Below are 22,456 nucleotides of genomic sequence, written 5' to 3' on the forward strand. Positions count from 1 at the left end.
ATGGTGCTCACCTATTTGTCTGTATAATACAGGTAATATAGCATTTTCTAACTTAGAAAAAATGTAAGCTCTTGAAATTAGAGGATGATATTTGTAATGCGGATGAAGCTATGATAAGTCTGGAAAGAATGAGTAAACACCTTGAGTTGGATTCCTTCTTTCAGTAACAATCTCTGACTATTTTGCAGATCTTTGCAGCAGCATACTCTGATGCTGGACTGCTCTAGGAAGAGGTAAATTCAGATGGACTCAGTTCAAGTTCACCTAGTAAACTCTACAAAAGTTGAAGAAGTTGGGGCAGAAATCAACCTTTTTGGAGTGGCTATTTGCTGCAGAGATGTCTGCAGTGTTGAAGCTGTGATTCCACATTTTCATTTCCAACTGCTTAGCCCATGTTAGTAAAGACAATATATCCATTTAATGAGCTGTTGAGAATCTAGACAATGTATTCCATTTAGTTCATTAGTTTGATAATTATAATGTATTCTCTTCAGTTGGGTTATCCAGTACCCAAAACTTAGTCCTGGTTTTAATTATTTCTCAGTTTTCTAGTTAGCCATCCCAAAGCTATCCCATGGAAAGTAGGGTTAAGGTGCATCGGTGTGCAAGAGTAGAGTATTTTAGATTGGTGCTTAAAGTGTTTGTATCAGTCATACTTCATGTGAAACTGTGATGGGAAATTCCTCATTTTAACTGTTCCTTCTCTCCCAACAAAAAAAAAACCCCACAGCTCATTTATTTGTTAACAAATGGACATCTGTTGTATGTTGCACTAGACGTTTTTCAGATTATGTCATAGTGCTTTGTGAAGAAGTAAAATAAAGGAACGGGAAGGAAGGGAACAAAAACCTGCTATACCTTTGTCTTGTTTTTTTCCTTTTCTCTGGTGGATACTAGCAATGTATTTTCCATTGTGTTCTGGTTTCAGCTGGGATAGAGTTAATTGTCTTCCTAGTAGCTGGTACAGTGCTATGTTTTTGAGTTCAGTATGAGAAGAATGTTGATAACACTCATGTGTTTGGTTGTTGCCGAGTAATGTTGAGTCTAAAGTCAAGGATTTTTCATCTTCTCATGCCCAGCCAGTGAGAAAGCTGGAGGGGCACAAGAAGTTGGCACAGGACACAGCCAGGGCAGCTGACCCAAATGGGCCAACGGGGTATTCCATACCATGGGATGTCATGCCCAGTATACAAACTGGGGGGACTGGGGGTGGGGGGATCACTGCTCGGGGACTAACTGGGCTTCGATCGGCAGGTGGTGAGCAATTGCGTTGTGCATCACTTGTACATTCTAATCCTTTTATTATTACTGTTGTCATTTTATTAGTGTTATCATTATTAGTTTCTTCTTTTCTGTTCTATTAAACCATTTTTATCTCAGCCCGTGAATTTTACTTCTTTTTCTGATTCTCTCCCCCATCCCACTGGGTGGGTGGGGAAGTGAGTGAGCAGCTGCGTGGTGCTTAGTTGCTGGCTGGGGTTAAACCACGACACATTGCCATTTAATTATGTGCCTTATGTGAGTCTGTACAATGTGTTTACCACCTGCAACAAACCTGAATGAAAATCCTGGATGCAAACAGTGATGTCCAGTATCAATTGCTGTTGCTTGGATGCACCTCTGCCACTGATTTGACAACTATGCAGCAAGAAAAAGTAAAGAAAATTAGTTTCTGAATGAAGGCTTGTTGTCCTCTAACTCCTGCATGTTTTACGTTTTTCCTTCTGTACAAAAGCACTTTACATGGCTGCGTCTTTTGTTTAGCGAGTGAAGGTCACATGTATCTCCTCTTCAACCAGTTGAGCAAGGGTTCCTGCCTCCAAGATATTTGGGTACAATGGTGCCCTACCAGTTCTTCAGCCTCTTACACATTGCTGGGTATAGAACATAGCTGCTGTCTTTAGGCCTGACTTTAGAATTTATTTCTTCTAGATAGAGGGTAGGTAGTTTGAATGAAGTTTGCCCCATTCTTTTCCTAAGTGTCTTGCCTACAAATGAACTTTTGTTTATAACCATTTCTCTGGAAAATGCAAAAATAAAGAGCTTAAAGAGACTACTTTACAAGTTTGCTGGTAGTTTTTCCAGGGACAGTTTTTTGGGTTGTGGAATCTGAGGCCCAGAATGTAAATCTGAATTTTTAATTAAAAAGTTTTCCCTTCAAAAAATGTCACTTAATTGGATTAAGCAGTATGCATGGGGGAGGGAGGAGGAACTGTAAGTTTTGCTGAAGTTCTGCTTTTCTGGACAGGAAATTCCTAAGATGGAAACACTTTAAATCAACTTTTTAGAAGAAATATTCACAATGCTTAAAATGAAAAATACTCTGGGGGGAAATGGGAGGATTTATATCTAAAAAAGCCAGAAGGGAATTTCTCTTCAAACTATAGATTTTTCTGACCAGCTTTGTATGGAGACAGCTCATGACCCTATTACATATAAGCAGGAATCAATCATACAATGAAACACAGAGCAGAGGCATTCCCTTTCTATCTCAAACCATCAAAGTGCCTTTTATTCAAATGCCCTACATAAAAATCAGTCCTCAAAATCCTCCTGGAAACAAAAACAATATTACACTTATTTTTATAACAAGTAAACAAATATGTAAGAGGGTGAAGGACATTTTAATACTTCCTAATGGAATGCTGTGCACAGATTGGTGGGCTAACACTGACTCTACACCAGTATGGCATACACTGAAATGCAGAACAGTGTCACATCACTAGCTCAGCCTAAAACTACTTGTTGGCATGGAGCATCTGATAAGCTAATAAATATATACTGCTGCCAAATGCAACCAGTTTCATGTGAGCTAGCTCAACTTTTTTTGCCAGGGTATTTCAGTTCCAGGATTATCTTCCCAAAATCTGGACATCCTCTCGATGACTTGTCTAAATGCCAAAATGACAGAAGCAGAATTGAAAATGTCTACTGCTGGCTGTTAATATAGCCATTGCATAGCCCATTTTTCATTATTTTATTGTGCCATGAAAAAAGTTTAGAATTACGTTATTTTCTAGAAGTGCAAAAAAGGGGAGAAAAAGACTATCTAATATTCAGTTAGAGAGACTTACAATATTTGGTTTTGCTCCTAGTTCTAGAGCAGTTTATAGGTAAGAATTTTCAAAATTTTGGTTCCCAAATTTTAGGACTTATGCTCTGTTTCCCTGTACCTGATATTAACTATATGAATCGGAAAGCAGTAAAAATCTTTTCCATAAGACAAGGAGAGTCTTGATGAATTGGGAAGTACAACTTAATTGTGAACATAATTGCACTTCTTGTGGATAATTGCAATCATAAGTCAAGCAGGATAGCTTCTAACAGTTAGGTCAGATTTTTAATTTTATGATCTAAATTATTAATGAGAAAATCTCTATAAGCTTTCTGCATAAAAATTGACTTCATAACAGAGAGGTCAGCTGGTCTTGTCCTCTAGCCTTTATGATTATCAGTGGTAATCAGAAACTGTTTTTCCATACATGTGTGCTGCTTTTATGCCTCCTGACATATATACCAAATGTAGGTGGTGAATTACAACCTTTATGAAGCAAAAATTAATTCTGAAGGTTCCAGTTAAAAGAAAATTAAATTAGACTATGCATGTAGGATTAAGAAACAAGAAGGTTTAAATGGTAAATGTACACAGGAATAGTATTTAGCTGCTTTTTTTTTTTTATTTAATACCTTGGGAATCTTGAAAGCCATATTGAGTCAATTATAGAAAGTCCAATGCAGGCTACTTTTCACAGTGTGGCTGCAGTCAGACAAAATGGTATGATCCATAATGAAAACAAGGAGATCAGTACAAGAATGCATAACGCTATTGTATAAATCAGTAGTGTTTCCACATCTGATGGACAGCTATGTTGCATATATCTTGAGACTGATACAGTGGTAATACAAGGAGACATGAGGCAAGTGGTGAGGTCGATTAGGACTATAAAGATTTTTATAAGAGGAGGTTAAGATTATTTATGCAGAAGATGTATTGGAAACTTCTATAAGAGCATATCCAGTACTATCAAGTAGAATAAATTCAAAACAGATAAACAAGATTTTGTTTTTTACCTGAAACACAAAGGAATGACAGAATTCAAGGTCACAAAGACTGAAATTTAAGACAATTCAGAAAGGCATTTAAATTTGACAGCTTTCTCAATGAGAATTTTAAATAATAAATGTACGGGTTTTTAGAAAAGACAAATACTTTTAAAAAGAAGTGTCTGAGGAGAACATATACTTTTAATATAGTGGTTTATTGCATCTTCTTGTGATGTATCGTGGCTGACCAGCATTATAAATATTGAGTAAGAGTCAGGATATTGGACAAAGTGGACAATTATTTTTATTCAGGATGACAGTTTCTCTTCCTATTGCAATCTGAATTAATTTGCTATCATTTCTCTCGGCTCCATTTCTCAAGAAAAAAGAATGAATGGCAGCTTTGATTTCCCTCTCTGCCCCCAGAAAGTAGCCATCTTAGTCCACTTTCAGAAATTCAAAGGGGCAAATGTTTTGAAGCATTTTCACTCACATTTCATGCTTATAGTCTATGAACAGGTCTGGGACTATGGCAAGTATCTCATTCTATGCTCCTTTTCTGGCATTTCACTACTTTCATAAATGAGAGATATTTTACAATTTCAGGGATGCTTAGCAGGAGACATTTACAGGATCTGTTTTATTCTAAAAACACTCATCCCTTGAAAATTGTTCTGCTTCCCAGTGTCTCAATTTCTGTATTGAGTCAACTATTGAAAGTCTTACCATAATAATATAAAGAGCTTAATACATTCATAAGAAGTTTGCCTTAAGAAAATCCTTGTTTTATTTTTACTAAGATTGTTTTTTCCTACTAGTCCAATTTATAGAAAAAACTGGTTTCAAGTCCAAAATGTAACCGTTCTTGATTGGGGCACTTGAATGCTGAACCAGGATCTGAGTTCTGTAGCTACTTTTTTTCTCCACAGAGATTCAAAATCCTGAATCCCTTTTGTGGTAGCTGTCAAATTAACAAGATACAGCTGTGATTAGAACGGCTTAAAGACAGAATTTGTTCTGTGGGATATTTTTCGGGGCGGGGGGAAGACATTCTGTTGTGGAATTAAAAGAAAAAATACTGGAATTCTCCCCCCCCCCCCCCCCATTAATTACATAGAATTAATTGGAACCTAATAGAATCAGAGAATATTAAGGTTGGAAGAGTGGGTCAAGTGGGTCAAGTAAGAGTAGGCTACTCGGTGCCTTGTCTGGTCTGGTCTTGAGTTTTGGTTGTCACACTCACAGTGAGATTTGTTTTCCTGATATATTAAGTCAGAAATTCCCATGCTCCAGTTGGTGCCTGTTGCTCCTTGTCCTTTCCCTGAGCAGAGATTTTTCTCACTGGGGTCCCTGGGGGCTGCTGGAGATCTGCTCCTGCTGCCAGGAGGTTCTACTCATTGCCAGTGCCTGACACACAGATGCCTCCAAAAAGCGCAGATCCCCTCCAGATGCAGGTGTGCACACATGTGCATGTTAACAAATACTGTTAGTGTTTTCTTCATCATTGTCCCTGAGGGACCCGGGGCTCCCGCTCCTCAGTTGGATCCAGTATTGCTGCTCACAGCCCACAGTGTGGTGCCTGGCAGTCTGTCCAGCAGTCCTTGTAGTCCTCCTCACCTCATTTGCTTTAAGGACACTGTGGGAGACCGTGTCACAGGCTTTGTTAAGTCAAAGTAAACAGCATCCACTGCTCTTCATTCACCAAACCAGTTCTGTATTCATGGCGAGCTCTCAGGTGCTATGGTTCAACCTTACCAAGTCCATGTTGTCTATTCCCAGTCATTTCTTGTTTTTCATATCCTGGGTGTTGTTTTCTGGAGGATTTAATCTGCAACCTTCCCAGGGACTGAGGATGATCAGCCTTTATTTACCTGGATCCTCCTTTTTGCTCTTCTTGGAGGTGGATGTGATGTTTATCTTTTTACAAAAGTCTTAGCCTTGAGAAGTCTACACAAAGTATTCTGTGTCACCATGAAGCCCCATCTCACCTGACCTCCTTCTCTTGTGTAGGCCCAAACACTAAAAGCCACAATCTCCCACAATGTGTCTACTTGATTATAACTTTTCATAGGAAAATACACATAATTTTTAATGTAAGAAATCATAAGTTTGTAATTCACACTCCAGTTGTTGTACAGAATTTGAGCTGTTTTGCTCAATGGCTACTTTGTCAGAAGTTCAACTTCTTTTTCTGATAATTTTTTTTCTCCCCATTCATCCCACAGTGCTCTCTTCAGGAATTAAAGTTCTAGTAAACCAGAAAAAACAGTGCTAACTGAAGGACAATTAATTTGAGGTTAAAGCTCCCATATGTTACAAATATTCTGATAAGTTAAAATTTTATATAAGCTGGGTTTGATCAAAAGGTAAAGATTGTAGAATATAGGGGTTTGAAGCTCGCAATGTAGTCATCGAAACTTAGGAACATACAAAATGTGCTGTATACAGTCATAAGAAAATAAGTATTGTCTAAAATTAGTTAACCATAGAAACTTCGACCGATTTGTTAGTTTGTAGTGTTTTGTCCTAAGAAACTAAGAGAGATCGTTATGGACCTTAGTTCTGTTGCTTAGAAACCCCGCTTGGATCAAGATTCCAGTTTAGGGGAATTAAGTAAGATTAACCAATGAATGTTTTAGTATAAGAATATTGATAAGGTGGTGTGACTGAGGGCCAATCACTAGAAACGTTAAATTCAAGAATTAACATTGAATGTACTTTTATGTAAATCTAATACATGATGGCAAAATCGTACTGCGCAGAATCACATAAGAGAGGTCAACCATCGGACAAAGTGAGGAAGACTATGGAAGACCACCGGAGGGCTTCTGAAGACCACCAGAGACTTCACCATGCCTGTGTAGAAGGACATTTAAATATGCTAATGATTTATCAGACAGTTGATGATTATGTATGACATTTCCCAGAAATCTAGTGAATATGTATAACAGGTGTGTATTTAACCTGCATGATCAAACCAGATGGGTGCACACACTAGGTGGAATGATCCCCTGTGTGCCCAGCGCTGCAATAAAGAAGTGCCTGCTTCTTAACTTCTCATTGCTGTTAAGGAGTTTTATTCTGGATTTCAGCAACACATACAAGTAGCTGTTAAAATGTAACATGAAAATGCTGCTTAGAGTGGTCTCGGTATATAGAAGGGAAGGGAGTAAGAGACAAATCACAATGGATCATAAAATATAGTATGTCTTTGAGCACTATAATAAACAGGCTATTCAGTCTTGCTACAGTGCAAATACCTTTGGTAGTAAATCTACCAGACACTGTGCTATGCTGTAAGGAAGAAAAGAGGCTGAAGTATGTTCAGTCTGGCAAGGCCACAAGTAAGAGAAGCTGGTAATAGCCTGCACATATCTTGAAGGCATTAGGTTCTAAAATGGAGGCAAAGTGATTGGTGTGATTCACAAGAGTCTAACAAAACAATTAAGGGAGAGTCTATCAGGAAAATGACTGATTGTTGAGATATTCATAAACTGTGGACACTCCCATGGGAACATGAGGGACAGCTCATGAGCTGGGACTATGAAAACTGCATTGACTAACACATTAGAAAATTTTGTCAGTCCCATATGAGCAGAGAAATGAAGGGAATGCTTTTATCAGAATCCACGTCTCTAGCATCTATGATGTTCTGTTACATACTGTGAAGATGTCCCATTGAAATCCTGTGGAAAAGCTGGTGATTTCAGTCAAGGTGGATCAAGACCTTAGTGCTAATACAGGCCATGTTTGTCATAGTAATTTGTCCAGGAGCAAAGGTGGCAATGCACAAGGAATGGTTGCACCAGTGAATAGGTATTCAGTACTCCTTTACCTGTGTATGGGGAGCTACAGAGATAATGTGTTAGCTGAATACCTGTTTTCCCCTTATAGGAAAAGTTAATTAGTTATACTTGGGGGGGAGTGTTATACTCTTCCATCCAGGAGAATACTGTAGGTTTATGTAGGTTTGTTTTTTCTATTAAAAAGTCTATTATGTTCTATATTTGAAAATGCAGCACATGAAGGTATGATTTGATTTTCCTTGTTTGTCAAGAGGTTTGCTTTCTTGTCACTCAGATATCTCACTTATGGGGACCTCAAGTATGCGTGGAGGCTGTCTTGTTCTCGCACAGATTGTTACCCTTCTGATGAAGAGGTTTTACCACGCTAGGTGAGACTGGAGAGGAAGTCTGTCAAATGTGCTGCTGCCTGTCCTCTTTGTTGCACGGGCAATGGCCTTGTTTAGTGTGAAGCTGCTGGCTACTGATTATCCTTCTCTCAAGCTGACACCAAGACTTTATGATAATGCAGAATCTTTCTTTAGGTAAAGGACCTATCCATCATCATCAATAGCCAGGGTTCTGGGACCTTTACCCTTGAGTTCTCATATTTTAAAGACTATTTGTATTTTAGGAAGAACAAGAAGTTACTTTTTATAATAGCTGTTTATTTTTTGGATGTTTAGTTCATTTTAATAGATTATTATGAGGGAGAGATAAAATTAGAAAAGCATTGTGCAAAGCATTTTCTGGAGGAAAGGGCAAAGACTCTGGAGCAGTTTGAACTGTGTAACTTGTTTCAATACCAGACATGGCCATTTATATGTAAATGCACAAGTGTATTTAAACAAGCCTTTGTATGCTTCATTTTATCTAATTGCTTAGGTCTGAAGCCATTTTCTCAAAATAATTCTCAGGTTTGAAAGTGTCATGCGGTATTAACAAATGCTGGTGCCCTTCTTACTCAACCTCTACTTTCTCTATGTTCAGCTTTGAAAGCAACTAGATTTATCTATCTATGTATTTATTTTTAATGCACAGTATCTATAGCTCAGCTCTGAACTACTCTGTATCGAGTGCATATCATACAGATCACTTTCTCTACTGGACAAATATCTAGATATCTTCATAAACATAACATGATGCTGTTTGAATTTATAAACGAAACATAAAAACACTTAAACCATGATAACTGCTAGGAATGCATGTTTACAAAGACAAAGATGGCCATGGGGAGATGTTGAGATTTGTTTAGCCATAATTGTATTGAATTCTCTACATGTTCATATGTAGTTTTTAAAATGAGATCATTTTGCTGTTTTGGTATGTTTCCTATGCATGGATTTTATAGTTCTTTAGTTTCTTGGTAAACATGTAGGATCTTGAGCCTGAAAGTTTACAGAACTAGACATATTAACATGTCTGTGTTTCTTTTTCTGCTCCCCCCCCACCCCGTGGCCCACTTTGAACAGCACTGAAGATGATAACCTAGGAAACCTTTCTCAGATTCTACTGAGATATTTCTCTGCGACCACACATGCATGCATTCAAAACAAGGGTAATTGTGAATATTCAAACGTAGCTACTTCCTTAATTGTAAATTGTAAATATTGTAAATTCAGTATCTTTCTTCTGTGTAATGTGGACTATCTTAAGCTTTTCTTGGCAGTATATGGTTAATGACAGAACTGTTATGATGAAGGAGCTGGCATCCAGGTAGGCTGGATAAATAGGCTTCATTGTCAAAGGTCTGATCTTAATGCCTTAGAAGTCAGTGACAGCTTTCTGATGAATTTCAGGAGGATTTTGATCGAGTCTTGTGTCCATATGAATGATGGTTAGATAGTAATTACAATATTTGTTAGGAAGCATTCCAGATTTCCAAATTTAGGAATGCAGAGGGGTAAGCATGCTTTTCTTATCTTATTGCTACAAACACAACTCATGCAGCTCATTTGCTGCTTTATTATATAAATATTTTTAGTGAACCTACTTTGATACAAATGAATAAAATTGCTATAGCTTTAGACACAGCTGCCACTGTGCTAAAATGCTAAGAAGGTGTTCAAGATGCCAGATCTGCTCATTACCCTGTGGATTTCTTCTGTTACATAATATATTAGTTTAATTAATTACTGTTAAGTAATATATTCCTTTCATTTAATGGTTGTTCTTATTGTTATATTTATTCCCATTAGAAAAAATCATTCATGTTGGCAGATGGAATCTACGTCACCCCAGGATTCATGCAGATGTGCAGGTGAATGAGAGGTATGTCATTTTATATTTACTTATGTATGTAAAAATTATGTGTGTGTATATTACATCTAATACCTTGACTCTTCTTTTTAAATGGCTAGAGAAAGGGATGAGGAAATAAGCCCTCAGAGCACTGGCTTTGTTATGATTGGAGATTTCCTTCTGTTTCATCTAATGTTTGGGCTACATGTTCTGAAGTGTTCAGGGAAAGGGTTTGCACAATTTTGATTTGTATATATGTGTGTGTGTGTGTGTGTGTATGCACTAGAAATGGCTATAGATTGATCTGAAATAACAGGAATCAGAGATGGCTGAACTATTCTCAGTAGATGCATCTTTGCTTTAAATGTGTTATGGAATCATAGAACGGTTTGGGTTGGAAGGGACCTTAGAGACCACCCAGTTCCACTCCCCTGCCATGGGCAGGGACACCTTCCACTAGACCCGGTTGCTCAAAGCCCCATCCAACCTGGCCTGCAACACAGCCAGGGATGGGGCATCCACAACCTCTCTGGGAAACCTGTTCCAGCGCCTCACCATCCTCACAGTGAAGAACTTCTTCCTGACATCCAGTCTGAATCTACCCTCTTTCAGTTTAAAGCCATTACCCCTTGTCCTATTGCGACATGCCCTTGTAAAAAGTCCCTCTCCAGCTCTCCTGTAGGCCCCTTTAGGTACTGGAAGGCTGCTGTAAGGTCTCCCCGGAGCCTTCTCTTCTCCAGGCTGAAGAACCCCAACTCTCTCAGCCTGTCGTCACAGGAGAGGTGCTCCAGCCCTCTGACCATCTTCATGGCCCTTCTCTGGACTCGCAACAGGTCCACGTCCTTCTTATGTTGGGAGCCCCAGAGCTGAACGCAGCACTCCAGGTGGGGTCTCACGAGAGCAGAGTAGAGGGGCAGAATCACCTCCCTCGACCTGCTGGTCACTTAAGACTTCGCTTACAAAAAAAACTAACATAAAACAAGGTTAAAACATTACATTTCCATAGTATCTGGAAGACTACCTACTTTCAAAAGGGCAGGGCTGGTGATCCTAGCTGATAGAAGCTACCATGGAATCTGCATGTGAATGAGATTTAATTGTCAGTGTTTGATTTTGATTTGGATTGTGTATTTGAAAATAAAACAGCCTTTGAGGAAAGAAAGGATTTTGAAAAAGATAATGAATTTCTGACCTTCTTGACTAGTGAGTTTTCCTGCTGACTTGCTCTGAGGTTGGGTAATAAACAAAAATGTGAAACTGTGTCTGAAGTGATAAGTATATTTCCCTGGATGGGACCATTCCATCAAATAAGTTCGCTCCTTCGTAAAGACAGAAATATTTAGAGTAAGAGTTGCATCTGAAATATAGCAATGCAGTTTTGGGAAAAGTGGAAGGAAGAAACTAATTTTTTACTGTGCTGGGAATAAATTTGCCTCTAATAGTAGTGAGGTGTATACTTGAAATATGAGAAGCTTAAATAAAATGGGAACGGGAACTCACACAGGGAGAGGCCCAATTAACCATGAAAACTCAAATGAGAGAAGTCACTTGGCAGTGGAGGCAGAACCTGTATCTGTGAGCTATGGAAAATCATAATCTCTGAGAGTGAATTTTAATTTTTGTAGGGTTGTGATGTCAAATAAGCATTAAAATTTTTCAGTTGATATACATAATGTACTTTATAAGGCTTCTGAGATATCTGATCATACTATCTGTCTCCTTTTACTTGGTTGTGAGAATATCCCACTGAATCATTACAAAACATTTTCCTTTATTATTCTCTGCAGTCAATGAAATTTTTAGAAGCATATTGCATTAATTAGAATTTTGTTTTCATCTTATGCTCATCTGGTGCCTTTTTTGTGTTTCTTCTCAGGCACAACAAGTTAATAGCAGTCTTGCCTTTTTCATTGTTGTAAACCTTTCTAAATTTATATACAAGTTTTGATGTTTTCAAAACAAAACTGACTGACAGGGTTGCAAGAGAAATCACAGGTGGTTCTAATATGTAGGTGACAATTATTTGACATGCCTTATCAACATAAAACCGTACATAATTTATTGAAGTTATCAAAACTGAGAAAGGCAAATCCAGTTGAAAAGCAGTGCTGTAAAATCTACGTAAAAAATAAAAAAATATGGCTAAATGTAGTGCCACTGATTTTTAAGAGTGCTTTACTTATTTTATGTTGTTGGTTTAACCTCAGCCAGCAACTAAGCACCACGCATATATATAACTAGACATGATGTCACATGGTATGGAATACCCCATTCACCAGTTTGGGTCAGATGCCCTGGCTGTGTCCCCTCCCAACTCCTTGTGCCCCTCCAGCCTTCTTGCTGGCTGGGCATGAGAAGCTGAAGAATCCTTGACTTGGTATAAACACTACTTAGCAACAACTGAACACATCAGTGTGTTATCAACACTCCTCTTATACCAAACTCAAAACATAATGCTGTTCCAGCTACGAGGAAGACAATTAACTCTAAATGAGCCAAAACCAGGATATATGTATACTGGTTTTCAGATGTGTCCAAGTTTCAATACCTCTGCTCCCTAAGTGAAGAATATGAAAGGACTTATTTTGTATAATTTTTCAGGGTTCCTTGAGGAAGAATATTTAGTGACGTTTTCCAACAAAGCAAGGGAACCTTAAAATATCTAACTTTTGTTTACCCTTTGTTTATAAAAAACCCACAGTCCTTCCTGATCCAAAGCACAGACCTACATCACTGAGAATATAAGGGGTAGTTGCCTTTATCTGTTGGTTGTTATCAAGGCGTAGAGTCAGGCTAAGGTAACATGGAACACCCTCCATGGTTACTTCTCAGAGTTTCCTCCAGCAGTTGTATAATTGCCTCCAGGCATACCCTGGCTCTTCTTGCCACACAGTGAGTTATTTCAGCATCTCAGAGAAAGAAAATGTATATGCATATGCTTCTTACAGCTTTGAACTCCAGTTCCATCAATCCTTCATTAGGAACTTGAAGTCCTAGAGGATTGCAGTAAGATGTGTTTTTCTAATTGCTGCTTTTGTCCTATGTATCTTCAATCATTTTAGACTCTTATTTTGACATGCCTGCATTGTGGTTGTTATCAGGGTCCCTTTTTTTAAATGTCTTTGGCATAGAGCTCCACCTGCCATCAGCACAGGCATAAATTATAGTTATACTGTTAGTAAGTAAGCTTCATATTTCAGACCCAAAGAAAATAGTGGAGTAGATTTATAAAGGGCAGTGTGTTATCTAAAACACCTCCTGGAAGTGGCTTTCAGCGGATGCAATGTCAAATTATTGGATTAACCTTTCAGTAATTAATGATGAGACTTTTACTTTGACCTTTCAGGCTTGTTCATGAGACAGTGAATGTACCATTTACATAGCCTTGTATGAAAGAAAATGAGAAATTTGCATTTGAAGAGACTTACTATACGATTCATTTCATTTTAGAAAATTTCTGAATCTTTATATGTTATTCTCCTCCACTCAAAAAACCAACATTTTTTCCAGTTCAGATTAAAAATACCTATTCAAAACCTATTTCACTTTACTTAATCATACCATGCTGTATATACCACATACATGGTATACGCACGCACACTGAGAATGTGTATGTGTGCATGCACAAGAGAGAATACCATGTGACAAAGGTGGCTGATTAAAACCATTGATTATTGACATTTATTGACGATCACTGCTACGTGGCAAAAGCACACCACCTCCTCAAAATTTTTGTGTTTTCCTGACTGTATATTCTTTGGTTTCCTTTGATAATGTGGGCAAAATTTTTTCCATAACAATTTCATAATTGCTGTTGTTTATAACATAATTAAATCTAGCAAGAACATGTGGTAATTTTAAGTAGTCCTGAAAGGCAATTTGTACTGTTTATGTGGCATTCTGAAGTGCGTGTTTTTCCAATCTCAAAGGTTGGGATTTGAGGCTTTACAGTAATAGTATAACTGTCCAGAAGAAGTTACATCTCTCCAGTCTAATCCCCTTCTCTCTGCCTCCCCATCACGAATCTGGTCCAGAAATGCTTAGGGATTTCTCTGCCCCTCCTCATCCTTTTTTCTTGATAGTCCATAGGTTAGTCAAAATGTCAGTCTAGCATTATTCTGGAATATTAATGGCAAGTAAAAATGGTATGGAATAATGGAAAACACATCTTTACAGAACGGATACCTAGTGTGGTGAGGGGCCATGTTTTTCCGTGGGAAGGAATTTTATCAACCATGAATAGAAGAGAAAATAATGAAAATAAAAATAAACTTAATCTATATATTTTTCCATTGCTGATCTCTTACCTGCCCTCTGTAAATAATTACCTGTGTGGCACACAATAAATATGAGAGATATTTCAGCTGGAACTAATATTTTTCCTTTTTTATATTTTACCTTGGCAATCAATTTAGAATAAGCCACAAGACTTTAGAAAAAAGAGCTTAAATGTATCTTCTGATGAACAACCTCAAATGCCTCTTTTGCCAGATTATAAGCAATTAAATATCCAGCTTCAATTTGGTTATTTCCTGGAGGTTTCATTCAGTTACATAATGTAGCCTGAAAGAAGAATTCTAATTAATGTGTGGGATATTGAAATGTGTTGTTATACACAATGTTCTGTTGTGGGTTTTGTATTTTCATTTGAACATTGGTCACATTATTGTATTTCTAAGGTGTTCTGTGAACACTTCAGACCTTCTGAGGATGTCATCAGAATTTTGCTTTCTTGTTTTCTTAATTGCCTTTTTTTTTTTCCAATACAATGAACACAATTGCAGTGGAGTTTCATTATGTATGTGCAACTTTCTATTCAGCACAAATCTTTTTTAAAAAAAGATGGAATAAGAAATATGTGGGGGGGGGGGTGTGAGAAAGGCTGGCTACCCATGATCACTTGTTCATGTTTCTTCACTCTGGTTGCTATTTGCACAGGAGACCCAGCAGTGCAAAGATCTGCAGTTTTCCTCAGGACACTTAGGTTCTATTTAACTTAATTTCTTGAAAGAACTCTCTTTTGTTGATGGAAGAATGGGAGATCTAGTTTCTGTAGTAATTTGTGGGAATTGAACTGGAGCAGAACAGAGGAGTTGCACGAGTTTGCAAAGGGGAAAAGAGATTGGGATTTGTTCTTTTTTCTTTTCTTTAAACGTGGGGACATAAGATGCTGTTGAGATTTCAAGCAGTTGTGAAGACCCCATAAAGAAGAGTAGAAAATATGAAAGCTAACGCAAGCAAGAGCAGTGGTAGACCAAAGCTGCTAATTTTTAAAATAATGACTAACAGAGCTTATGGCAAAGAAGATTCAAGAGTAAGAGGCATAGGAGAAATGACAGTGGAGCTCAGAGTGGTATCTGAAAGCATCATATAGGATAGATGGGAGGAAATTGAATGGACAGTTAGAGTGTTGTAAACCTTACCTCACAACAGAGTACAATGTGGAGATCCAAACAAGTAGGTAGTCAGAAAAATAAATGAGAAGAAAATAATCATTAAGAGAGGGAAATAGAACCGAAGATTAGACAACCTGCACTGGGAAATGTAGAGAAGAATGCAGCAGGAAAAAATCAGTCAAAGTCTGGAACTAGTGTCCAAGTAAGGACTGTAACTGGATACTACATGAAAGAAAAACCCAGAGTTATCTGCAAGTAAATAAATAAAAAATATCTGGAAGTTTACACCAGTATCAAGAAGAGGCACATATGTATGGAAGAGTACTAGATGAGAACAGCATCAGAATGATGAGAAAAGAATCTTTAGGGAAGTTTCCAAGATGTAACTGTATAGATGGTAATTTTAGAAAGGATCTGAGAAAACTGAAATCCTAGAATAAGCGTGTTAAGGCAAGAAAGACCTATATTAAAAACTATGCACTTTGCAGTATGATTCAGAATCCATACATAAAGTGAGAACTGCCTAGCATCAACCCCAGATGTACAAAATGCAGATTAGCAAACAGCTGATAGCAAACAGGGAAAGGTTAAGAGTTTTCCAACTGTATAAACAAAAAGGGGACATGAAAGGTTGCTGTGGAGTGAGGAATGGATAGTAATCAAAGATGATTTTAAGCCTGTCATTGAAACTCGAAAACGAACATATATAATAATTTGACTGAGTTTTCAGTATGGATAATGTGGGTTCAAAGGCACTATGATTAACAGTAGTGAGGCACAGAAATAGAATCAATTTCCAAAGGCAAAGCAAAACTTAAACCTTAGTATACTTGGTTTTGGGACATATCAGACTCTCAGCAATGATTCTAGTACATGGAAGTGTGAATTTTGAGCATATTTATAAAGCTGGGGTGATTCTGCATGATTTGAGGATAAAGTATATGTTACAGCAGAATTGCTTCCCTGTGCTCCTCAGAGAGACTGTCTTGCCTTGTCTGCCTTAAAGTTTGCCCGTATTAATTTCCTCCAGGGTTAACAAACCACAGATAATTGCTCGGTGAAGGTGAAAACACAACTTTGTCCTTCATGGAATAGTTTCATACTCACCTTTTAAATAGTGCCTCCTTAATTCTTTCTTTCCACACTTTCTAGGATATTCTGTTCCTAGACATTTTATGCTGTGTATCACTTACAGGTATTATTTAGATAAGTCTTTTTGGAATTTCAGTAATGTTCTCCACTTGTAACACTGGTTTTACTCATCTTTTTGTGTTTTCAATTAAATTGGAAAATGTTATTTTTGCATTGTTTTTCCTCTATTTGTTTGACCAAATGTGTGTAAAGGAGGGGACACAGTGTTCCATTTAATCAGAGAATCTCAATTTAATAATTAACATAGGTGTACAGCTCCAACAGTAGAAAACAAACTGATGCATGCTGTTGAAAGACCTGTACAAATTAACTGATTTTGTTCTGCCTAGTTCACCTTCCTGTAGAAATAGGTGTCATAACAGGAGAATTAGATATCTTTATGCAATTCTTCAAGGTATGGGAGCTTTAAGATCAGTGTGCAGATTCAACTCATTTTTGATTCACAATTTCCAATCTCTCTTCCAGGTGTAGTACAAGCTGCCGTCCCACTTAAATGAACTCAGTAACTTAATTCTGTGGCTGAATTTGCCACCTAATATGGATTGAAGACAGTATGGTAATAGTCCTTCTTTAAGTCTTTTTACACATCTTTTGAAAAGTAGTTTTTAAATAGACTCATAGATAGCAAGATAGATAGTAAATAGATTTTAAGTATAAAAATTTTTCATAGGATAAAGTAGGATTGCACAGTCACACATTGTTTGGGAGGATTTGGAAGTGGAACTTTTAATTAAACAGAAGGTTTGTTTGTGTGAAGAATGTATTATACATTAAGGTAAAATTTGAATTTACAGCTCACTATGCCATATGAGTTTCTTACAGAGGACATTCATGTGGAATAATTGTAAATTGGTTCGCTACACTTGGGATGTTACTCCCTGTGAAACCACTGCTAGCGCTTGCTTAAGTGGGATGATTAATGCACAACAGAGTGTGAATTTATGACTTGTCACTTTATCTCCTTACGTAAATATCCAGGGTAAACTCAGAGTATCCTGTAAATTCATGCTGCAACATGATGTTCCATAGCATCCTGTTACTCAAGGAACAGGAGAGGCTGGTGTATCTTACTATTTGTACATAACAAAAGAGAGAGTAGCATATTTGACATCTGAATTCTCTGATTAAGATATAACTGAACTGTATAAGAACTAGTTAAAATAGAAATTTTACAAACTGAGTTTTTAAAAAATGACTGCAGCCAAAGAATCAGCTGTTAACACAGGTGAACTTTTTGGGATATTGAAATTAGTTTGAAATCTGGGCTTGATAGTTCAGGCTAACTTCTGTTCATTCCAGTTCCTTTCACTCTTAAGGTTCTGTTAAAGAGGAATTAGTTTCGTTTAGAAAAAATTAAAAATAGCTTATGACCAATTTTTAAGAGTTCTTGAAAAGTAGGATGGTTGTCTGTAATGGTATTGAAATGATTTTCAGTGTGTTTATAATAAAGAAGGAAGAAAGAAAATGAAAATCAGTGAAAAGGGGGAAGGAAGCCTGAGTCACTGAAAATAGAAATTCATTAAGAAAAGTTTCCAGAATGTCAATGGAAAAAGAGTAATTGCTTGCTTTCAAGATGGCTGGGGTTTTATTTTTCTAAATGAATTATGAGAACAAATCAAAGCTAATGTATTTCTGCAGAAAGTTTGAATTAAATTAAATCAGGTATTTTAATGAGAATTTTTAATAGAAATCAATTTTTAATGAAGTTTCCCTGCACTTAATGAATAGTACTGATGCTACCTTGTTTTCTGTAGCATTAGATATCCCATTCTGGAACTTGAAGATTTAAGTAACCTTACTTTTGTATCTGTCATAGAGTACTGCCACCGAGTACTGCATTCAGCTCTGGGGCTCCCAACATAAGAAGGACATGGACCTGTTGCGAGTCCAGAAGAGGGCCATGAAGATGATCAGAGGGCTGGAGCACCTCTCCTGTGACGACAGGCTGAGAGAGTTGGGGTTCTTCAGCCTGGAGAAGAGAAGGCTCCAGGGAGACCTTACAGTGGCCTTCCAGTACCTAAAGGGGCCTACAGGAGAGCTGGAGAGGGACTTTTTACAAGGGCATGTCGTGATAGGACAAGGGGTAATGGCTTAAACTGAAAGAGGGTAGATTTAGATTGGATGTCAGGAAGAAGTTCTTCACTGTGAGGATGGTGAGGCACTGGCACAGGTTTCCCAGAGAGGTTGTGGATGGCCCATCCCTGGCTGTGTTGCAGGCCAGGTTGGATGGGGCTTTGAGCAACCAGGTCTAGTGGAAGGTGTCCCTGCCCATGGCAGGGGGGTTGGAACTAGATGGTCTCTAAGGTCCCTTCCAACCCAAACCAAAAAAAGACAAACAAAAAACCCACCAGAAAAAAAACCACAAAAACCCCCAAAACAACCACCACCAACAACAAAAAACCCCAACAAAAAACCTGGGGACTTACCTTCCAGATTACAGTTGAAGAAAATTATAATTGTCCCAAGGATTGTGGAAATTTTATATTTTTGTTGTTCCATGGCATAGAAACACAATGAGCAAAACAGTGCTTAATAAATATTTGAAGTCTTGGACTGTCATCTATACAAATATGGGCTCATTATAGAATATCCTGGCAAAATATGTTGGCTATGTCTCTGCAGAAGCAGAGTTTATGAACTAGAAAGCAGTTTATTTATGACTATATCTATTGGAGAGGTGCAATAAAGATGGGTTGATCATGCTCTTGAGACATAACGCAGAGGGACCTGTCAGAAATCCTAAAAAGAGAAGTCAAGTTATCTACCTGTCTATCTGTATGTATATGTGTGTGTACACATATATGTATCTGCATGTGTATACATGCACATATATGTGTGTGTATATGTGTGTATATATGTGTAGAGACAAATACATATGTACACTTTATTTTTTAAAAAACTCAACAGTTTTCCAGTGCTACAAAGGACACTTCTATCTCTGATTTAAGGATACTGCTCTGACGGAGAACTATTTATATGCTTTTTTTATTAAAATGGTTATATGCAGTCCTGTAAATTAGAAGTCAGAAGACTACATACTGTGTTTCAACACTGAAATCTATTCTTTCTGATTTTTTTTCCTCATGCAAACTCTGTTTATATGCAAAGTCAGTGCTAGAATATTATTGGAAATTGCTGCAAGGAAGCTTGTTAGGATGTTGCAGAAATGCAGCTTTGCAATTCTGACTTACATTAGTGCTGTAGTTTTTTTCCGAGGAGAACTTTTCCTACCAACAGAACCAGTGCTTCTGTATTACTTTTAAGTGACATAAAAATAATTTGACCTTTGAAAAGAGAGTGTGAGGACACAGTCTTTCCTTCCTTCACAAAAAATAAATCTTGCCTTACTGCAGTAGACTTATTTCAATAGGGTAGAATGTAACCATGAATGTAAACAGAGTAGCAACTACTATGATATTGAAACAACCTTGAAAGAGGTCAACAGCTTATTTAAATGCTCATATAAATACTGAGGAACCCTTTCACTTACTGGTTATATCCTGTAGGTATTTCTTGAGCATGAACCCCACTGGATTTCTCCAAAGTTCTCTGGAGGAGGGAAGAATCATTAAAAATGGTGTGCCTAGTTCTACCTGCTTTGCTCACAGGGACAGACCTAGTAACTTTCATAGGAGATCAGTAGTACTGGTCCCAGTTTGTGATAGGTTTTAGTGATAAGCAGCTGAGAAGTAGGGTAAATACTTCTGTCTAGTGTCTTGTCTTCAGTCAAACGGAAACAGGGAATATAGACTTAGGATTTTTTATGAGAGTTTGAAGGAAGAAGTTGTACCCAAGAATACAGAGGACATATGCTACCTTGCACTGATTTATATCCCAAGGGATTTGTGTCTGTTTAAAAAACAGAAAAACAGTGATGATTGTTTTTCTTGTGTCAGTCCAAGTTACTGACTCATCGTCCTGAGCGTGCAGGACAGGGAATGATAGTTATTCGGTGATCAAAAATTCTTCCTTTTTATTACTGTGTAATCTGATCTTCAAATCCTTTCTTTGCAAGTGGAGAGATTTCTCTTTTTCCCTCCCATATGGGATTATCAGTAAGCTTCTCTGTGAGGATGCTTGGAAAGTTACAACTTGCATCTTGTAATTTTCATGTAAAGAGTCGTATGGTTGTTGAAGAAAATGGGTGTGCCAGCTGGAGGTGCATTTAATAAAGCAACAGAAGTTAGCCAGACTGATTTATGTCAGTTTATCGCAGTTAATGGATCAGATGTCTATCTTGGAATAGCAGTTCAGGAATACTTCCTGTATGAAAATAGCTCATCTTCTTTACCATGTAGATAGCCACCTCTAGCTTCATAATCATGTAAGTCTGTGTTTCTATTGCAGAAAAAATCTTAACTCATCTGTCTCACTGGAAAGGAAGCCAAATATTTTGTTTTCTAGTGAGTTATAAATTCAGTGACAGAAAATGAAAATGAACATGTTAAACAATTTTTAAAAAAGTGAGAAAGACTAATTCAACAGAGAAGGTAAGATGTACTGGGTCTTCGTCAAAACTCTTCAGCTCTGGCTGGTCTTCAAGATTATGTGAACAATGTTTGTTATGTTTTTAAATCTTTCTGAAATGCTGCATTCCTATCATTAGATAATCTAATTGTGAGCAAATAAAAAATGGAATAATGAAGTAAGAGGAATAAAAAACTAAAAGGCAACATTTTTTGCTTAAGCTTAAGACAGAAATTCTGATCAAGTAAAACTGTTATTTTTCACGCCTAATTGTATACAGTTGAGAATGTGTTTATCATGCTGGAATACAGGGGAAGGACTATTACCTACTTCTTAGGATAAGGCTATATGAAGAAAAGAAGAGTGGTAGTCATCTATAATGATGTCTATGAAGTACAGTGGTCAAAAAAATTTCTTACGTGGTTACTCAAAGAACAGAAATGTATCATTATAGAAAGGCCTTGTGCAATGCAGCTGTTCCATCTCAAGACTTCTATTGAAGTCATTGATTTTTTTAAAAAACCTTTCATGCTAGGGCTCATTGTAAGCATTCACATAGCATCCTCATTTATTTCAGATTCAGTTCTTCAAAAGAGCTGAAGGGATCAAGAGACACATTTTCAGCTGAGTTTTGGTGGAAAGTGACTGTATAGTTTCCTGATTGCTTTGCAAATTGTAATGTTAAACCTCTTTTCAAAGGAAACTGTGAAATGGCATTTAGTAGGAACCTTCTTAACTATGTCTGGTTAGCGGGGGAGAGAGTAAAATATATATCATTAATGAGGGCGCTGCCTGTGAAATTCTCCATGAAATATAAGTCGTAATTTTCAGTAAATAGTAATGTCTCATTTTATACAAACACTATAGTTTTGCTTGAAGATGAAGAATGAAAAATTAAAGGGGCAAAAATAAATGTATAGATATACTCTGTCAGACTGCACTGGAACAAAGACAATTTTCATCTTTATACAGCTGGACCCTAACAAAATACGATGAAGTGTGGCATCCTGCAAAGCCCATCTAAGGCTACCAAAAATTTATTTCTTTGCCAAAGATACTGGGAAGATTATAACTGCTGTTAGGATGGGTTTTGGTTGTTGTTTTTTGGGTTTTTTTTGTTTTTTTTTTAAGTTGGGACCAGCATGGATTTATTTAGATACTCTAATCAGATAGTGCTGGTTTGATCTCACTGGTATTACATTACAGCTGGCACACCTGTCGGGTACACATGCAGAAATAAGTCAGGAACAGCATCTAGACCAGCTGGACAGCAACTTTTGGACTGGCAAAGTTTTGCACTCCCCCCCGTTGCATTTTTATTCTTTTCCTTGAAAAGAAAAAAAGCAAAAAGCCACAGGTTTTGTTGATAAACTA

The 22,456-nt window shown here is 37.4% G+C and overlaps 1 protein-coding gene across 1 annotated transcript in view; it reads left to right on the forward strand.

The window, feature by feature from the left end:
• ABCA13 (ATP binding cassette subfamily A member 13) overlaps window positions 1–22,456 on the forward strand; it is a 158,050-nt gene that overhangs the window by 80,518 nt on the left and 55,076 nt on the right. The window contains 6 exon segments of the mRNA XM_075024263.1: window positions 8,125–8,371; window positions 9,299–9,351; window positions 9,354–9,384; window positions 10,025–10,097; window positions 12,596–12,709; window positions 17,087–17,171. Of these exon segments, the coding sequence (XP_074880364.1) occupies window positions 8,125–8,371; window positions 9,299–9,351; window positions 9,354–9,384; window positions 10,025–10,097; window positions 12,596–12,709; window positions 17,087–17,171 (603 nt within the window).

Source organism: Buteo buteo, chromosome 3 (genome assembly GCF_964188355.1).
Source record: "Buteo buteo chromosome 3, bButBut1.hap1.1, whole genome shotgun sequence".
Classification (NCBI taxonomy): Eukaryota; Metazoa; Chordata; class Aves; order Accipitriformes; family Accipitridae; genus Buteo; species Buteo buteo.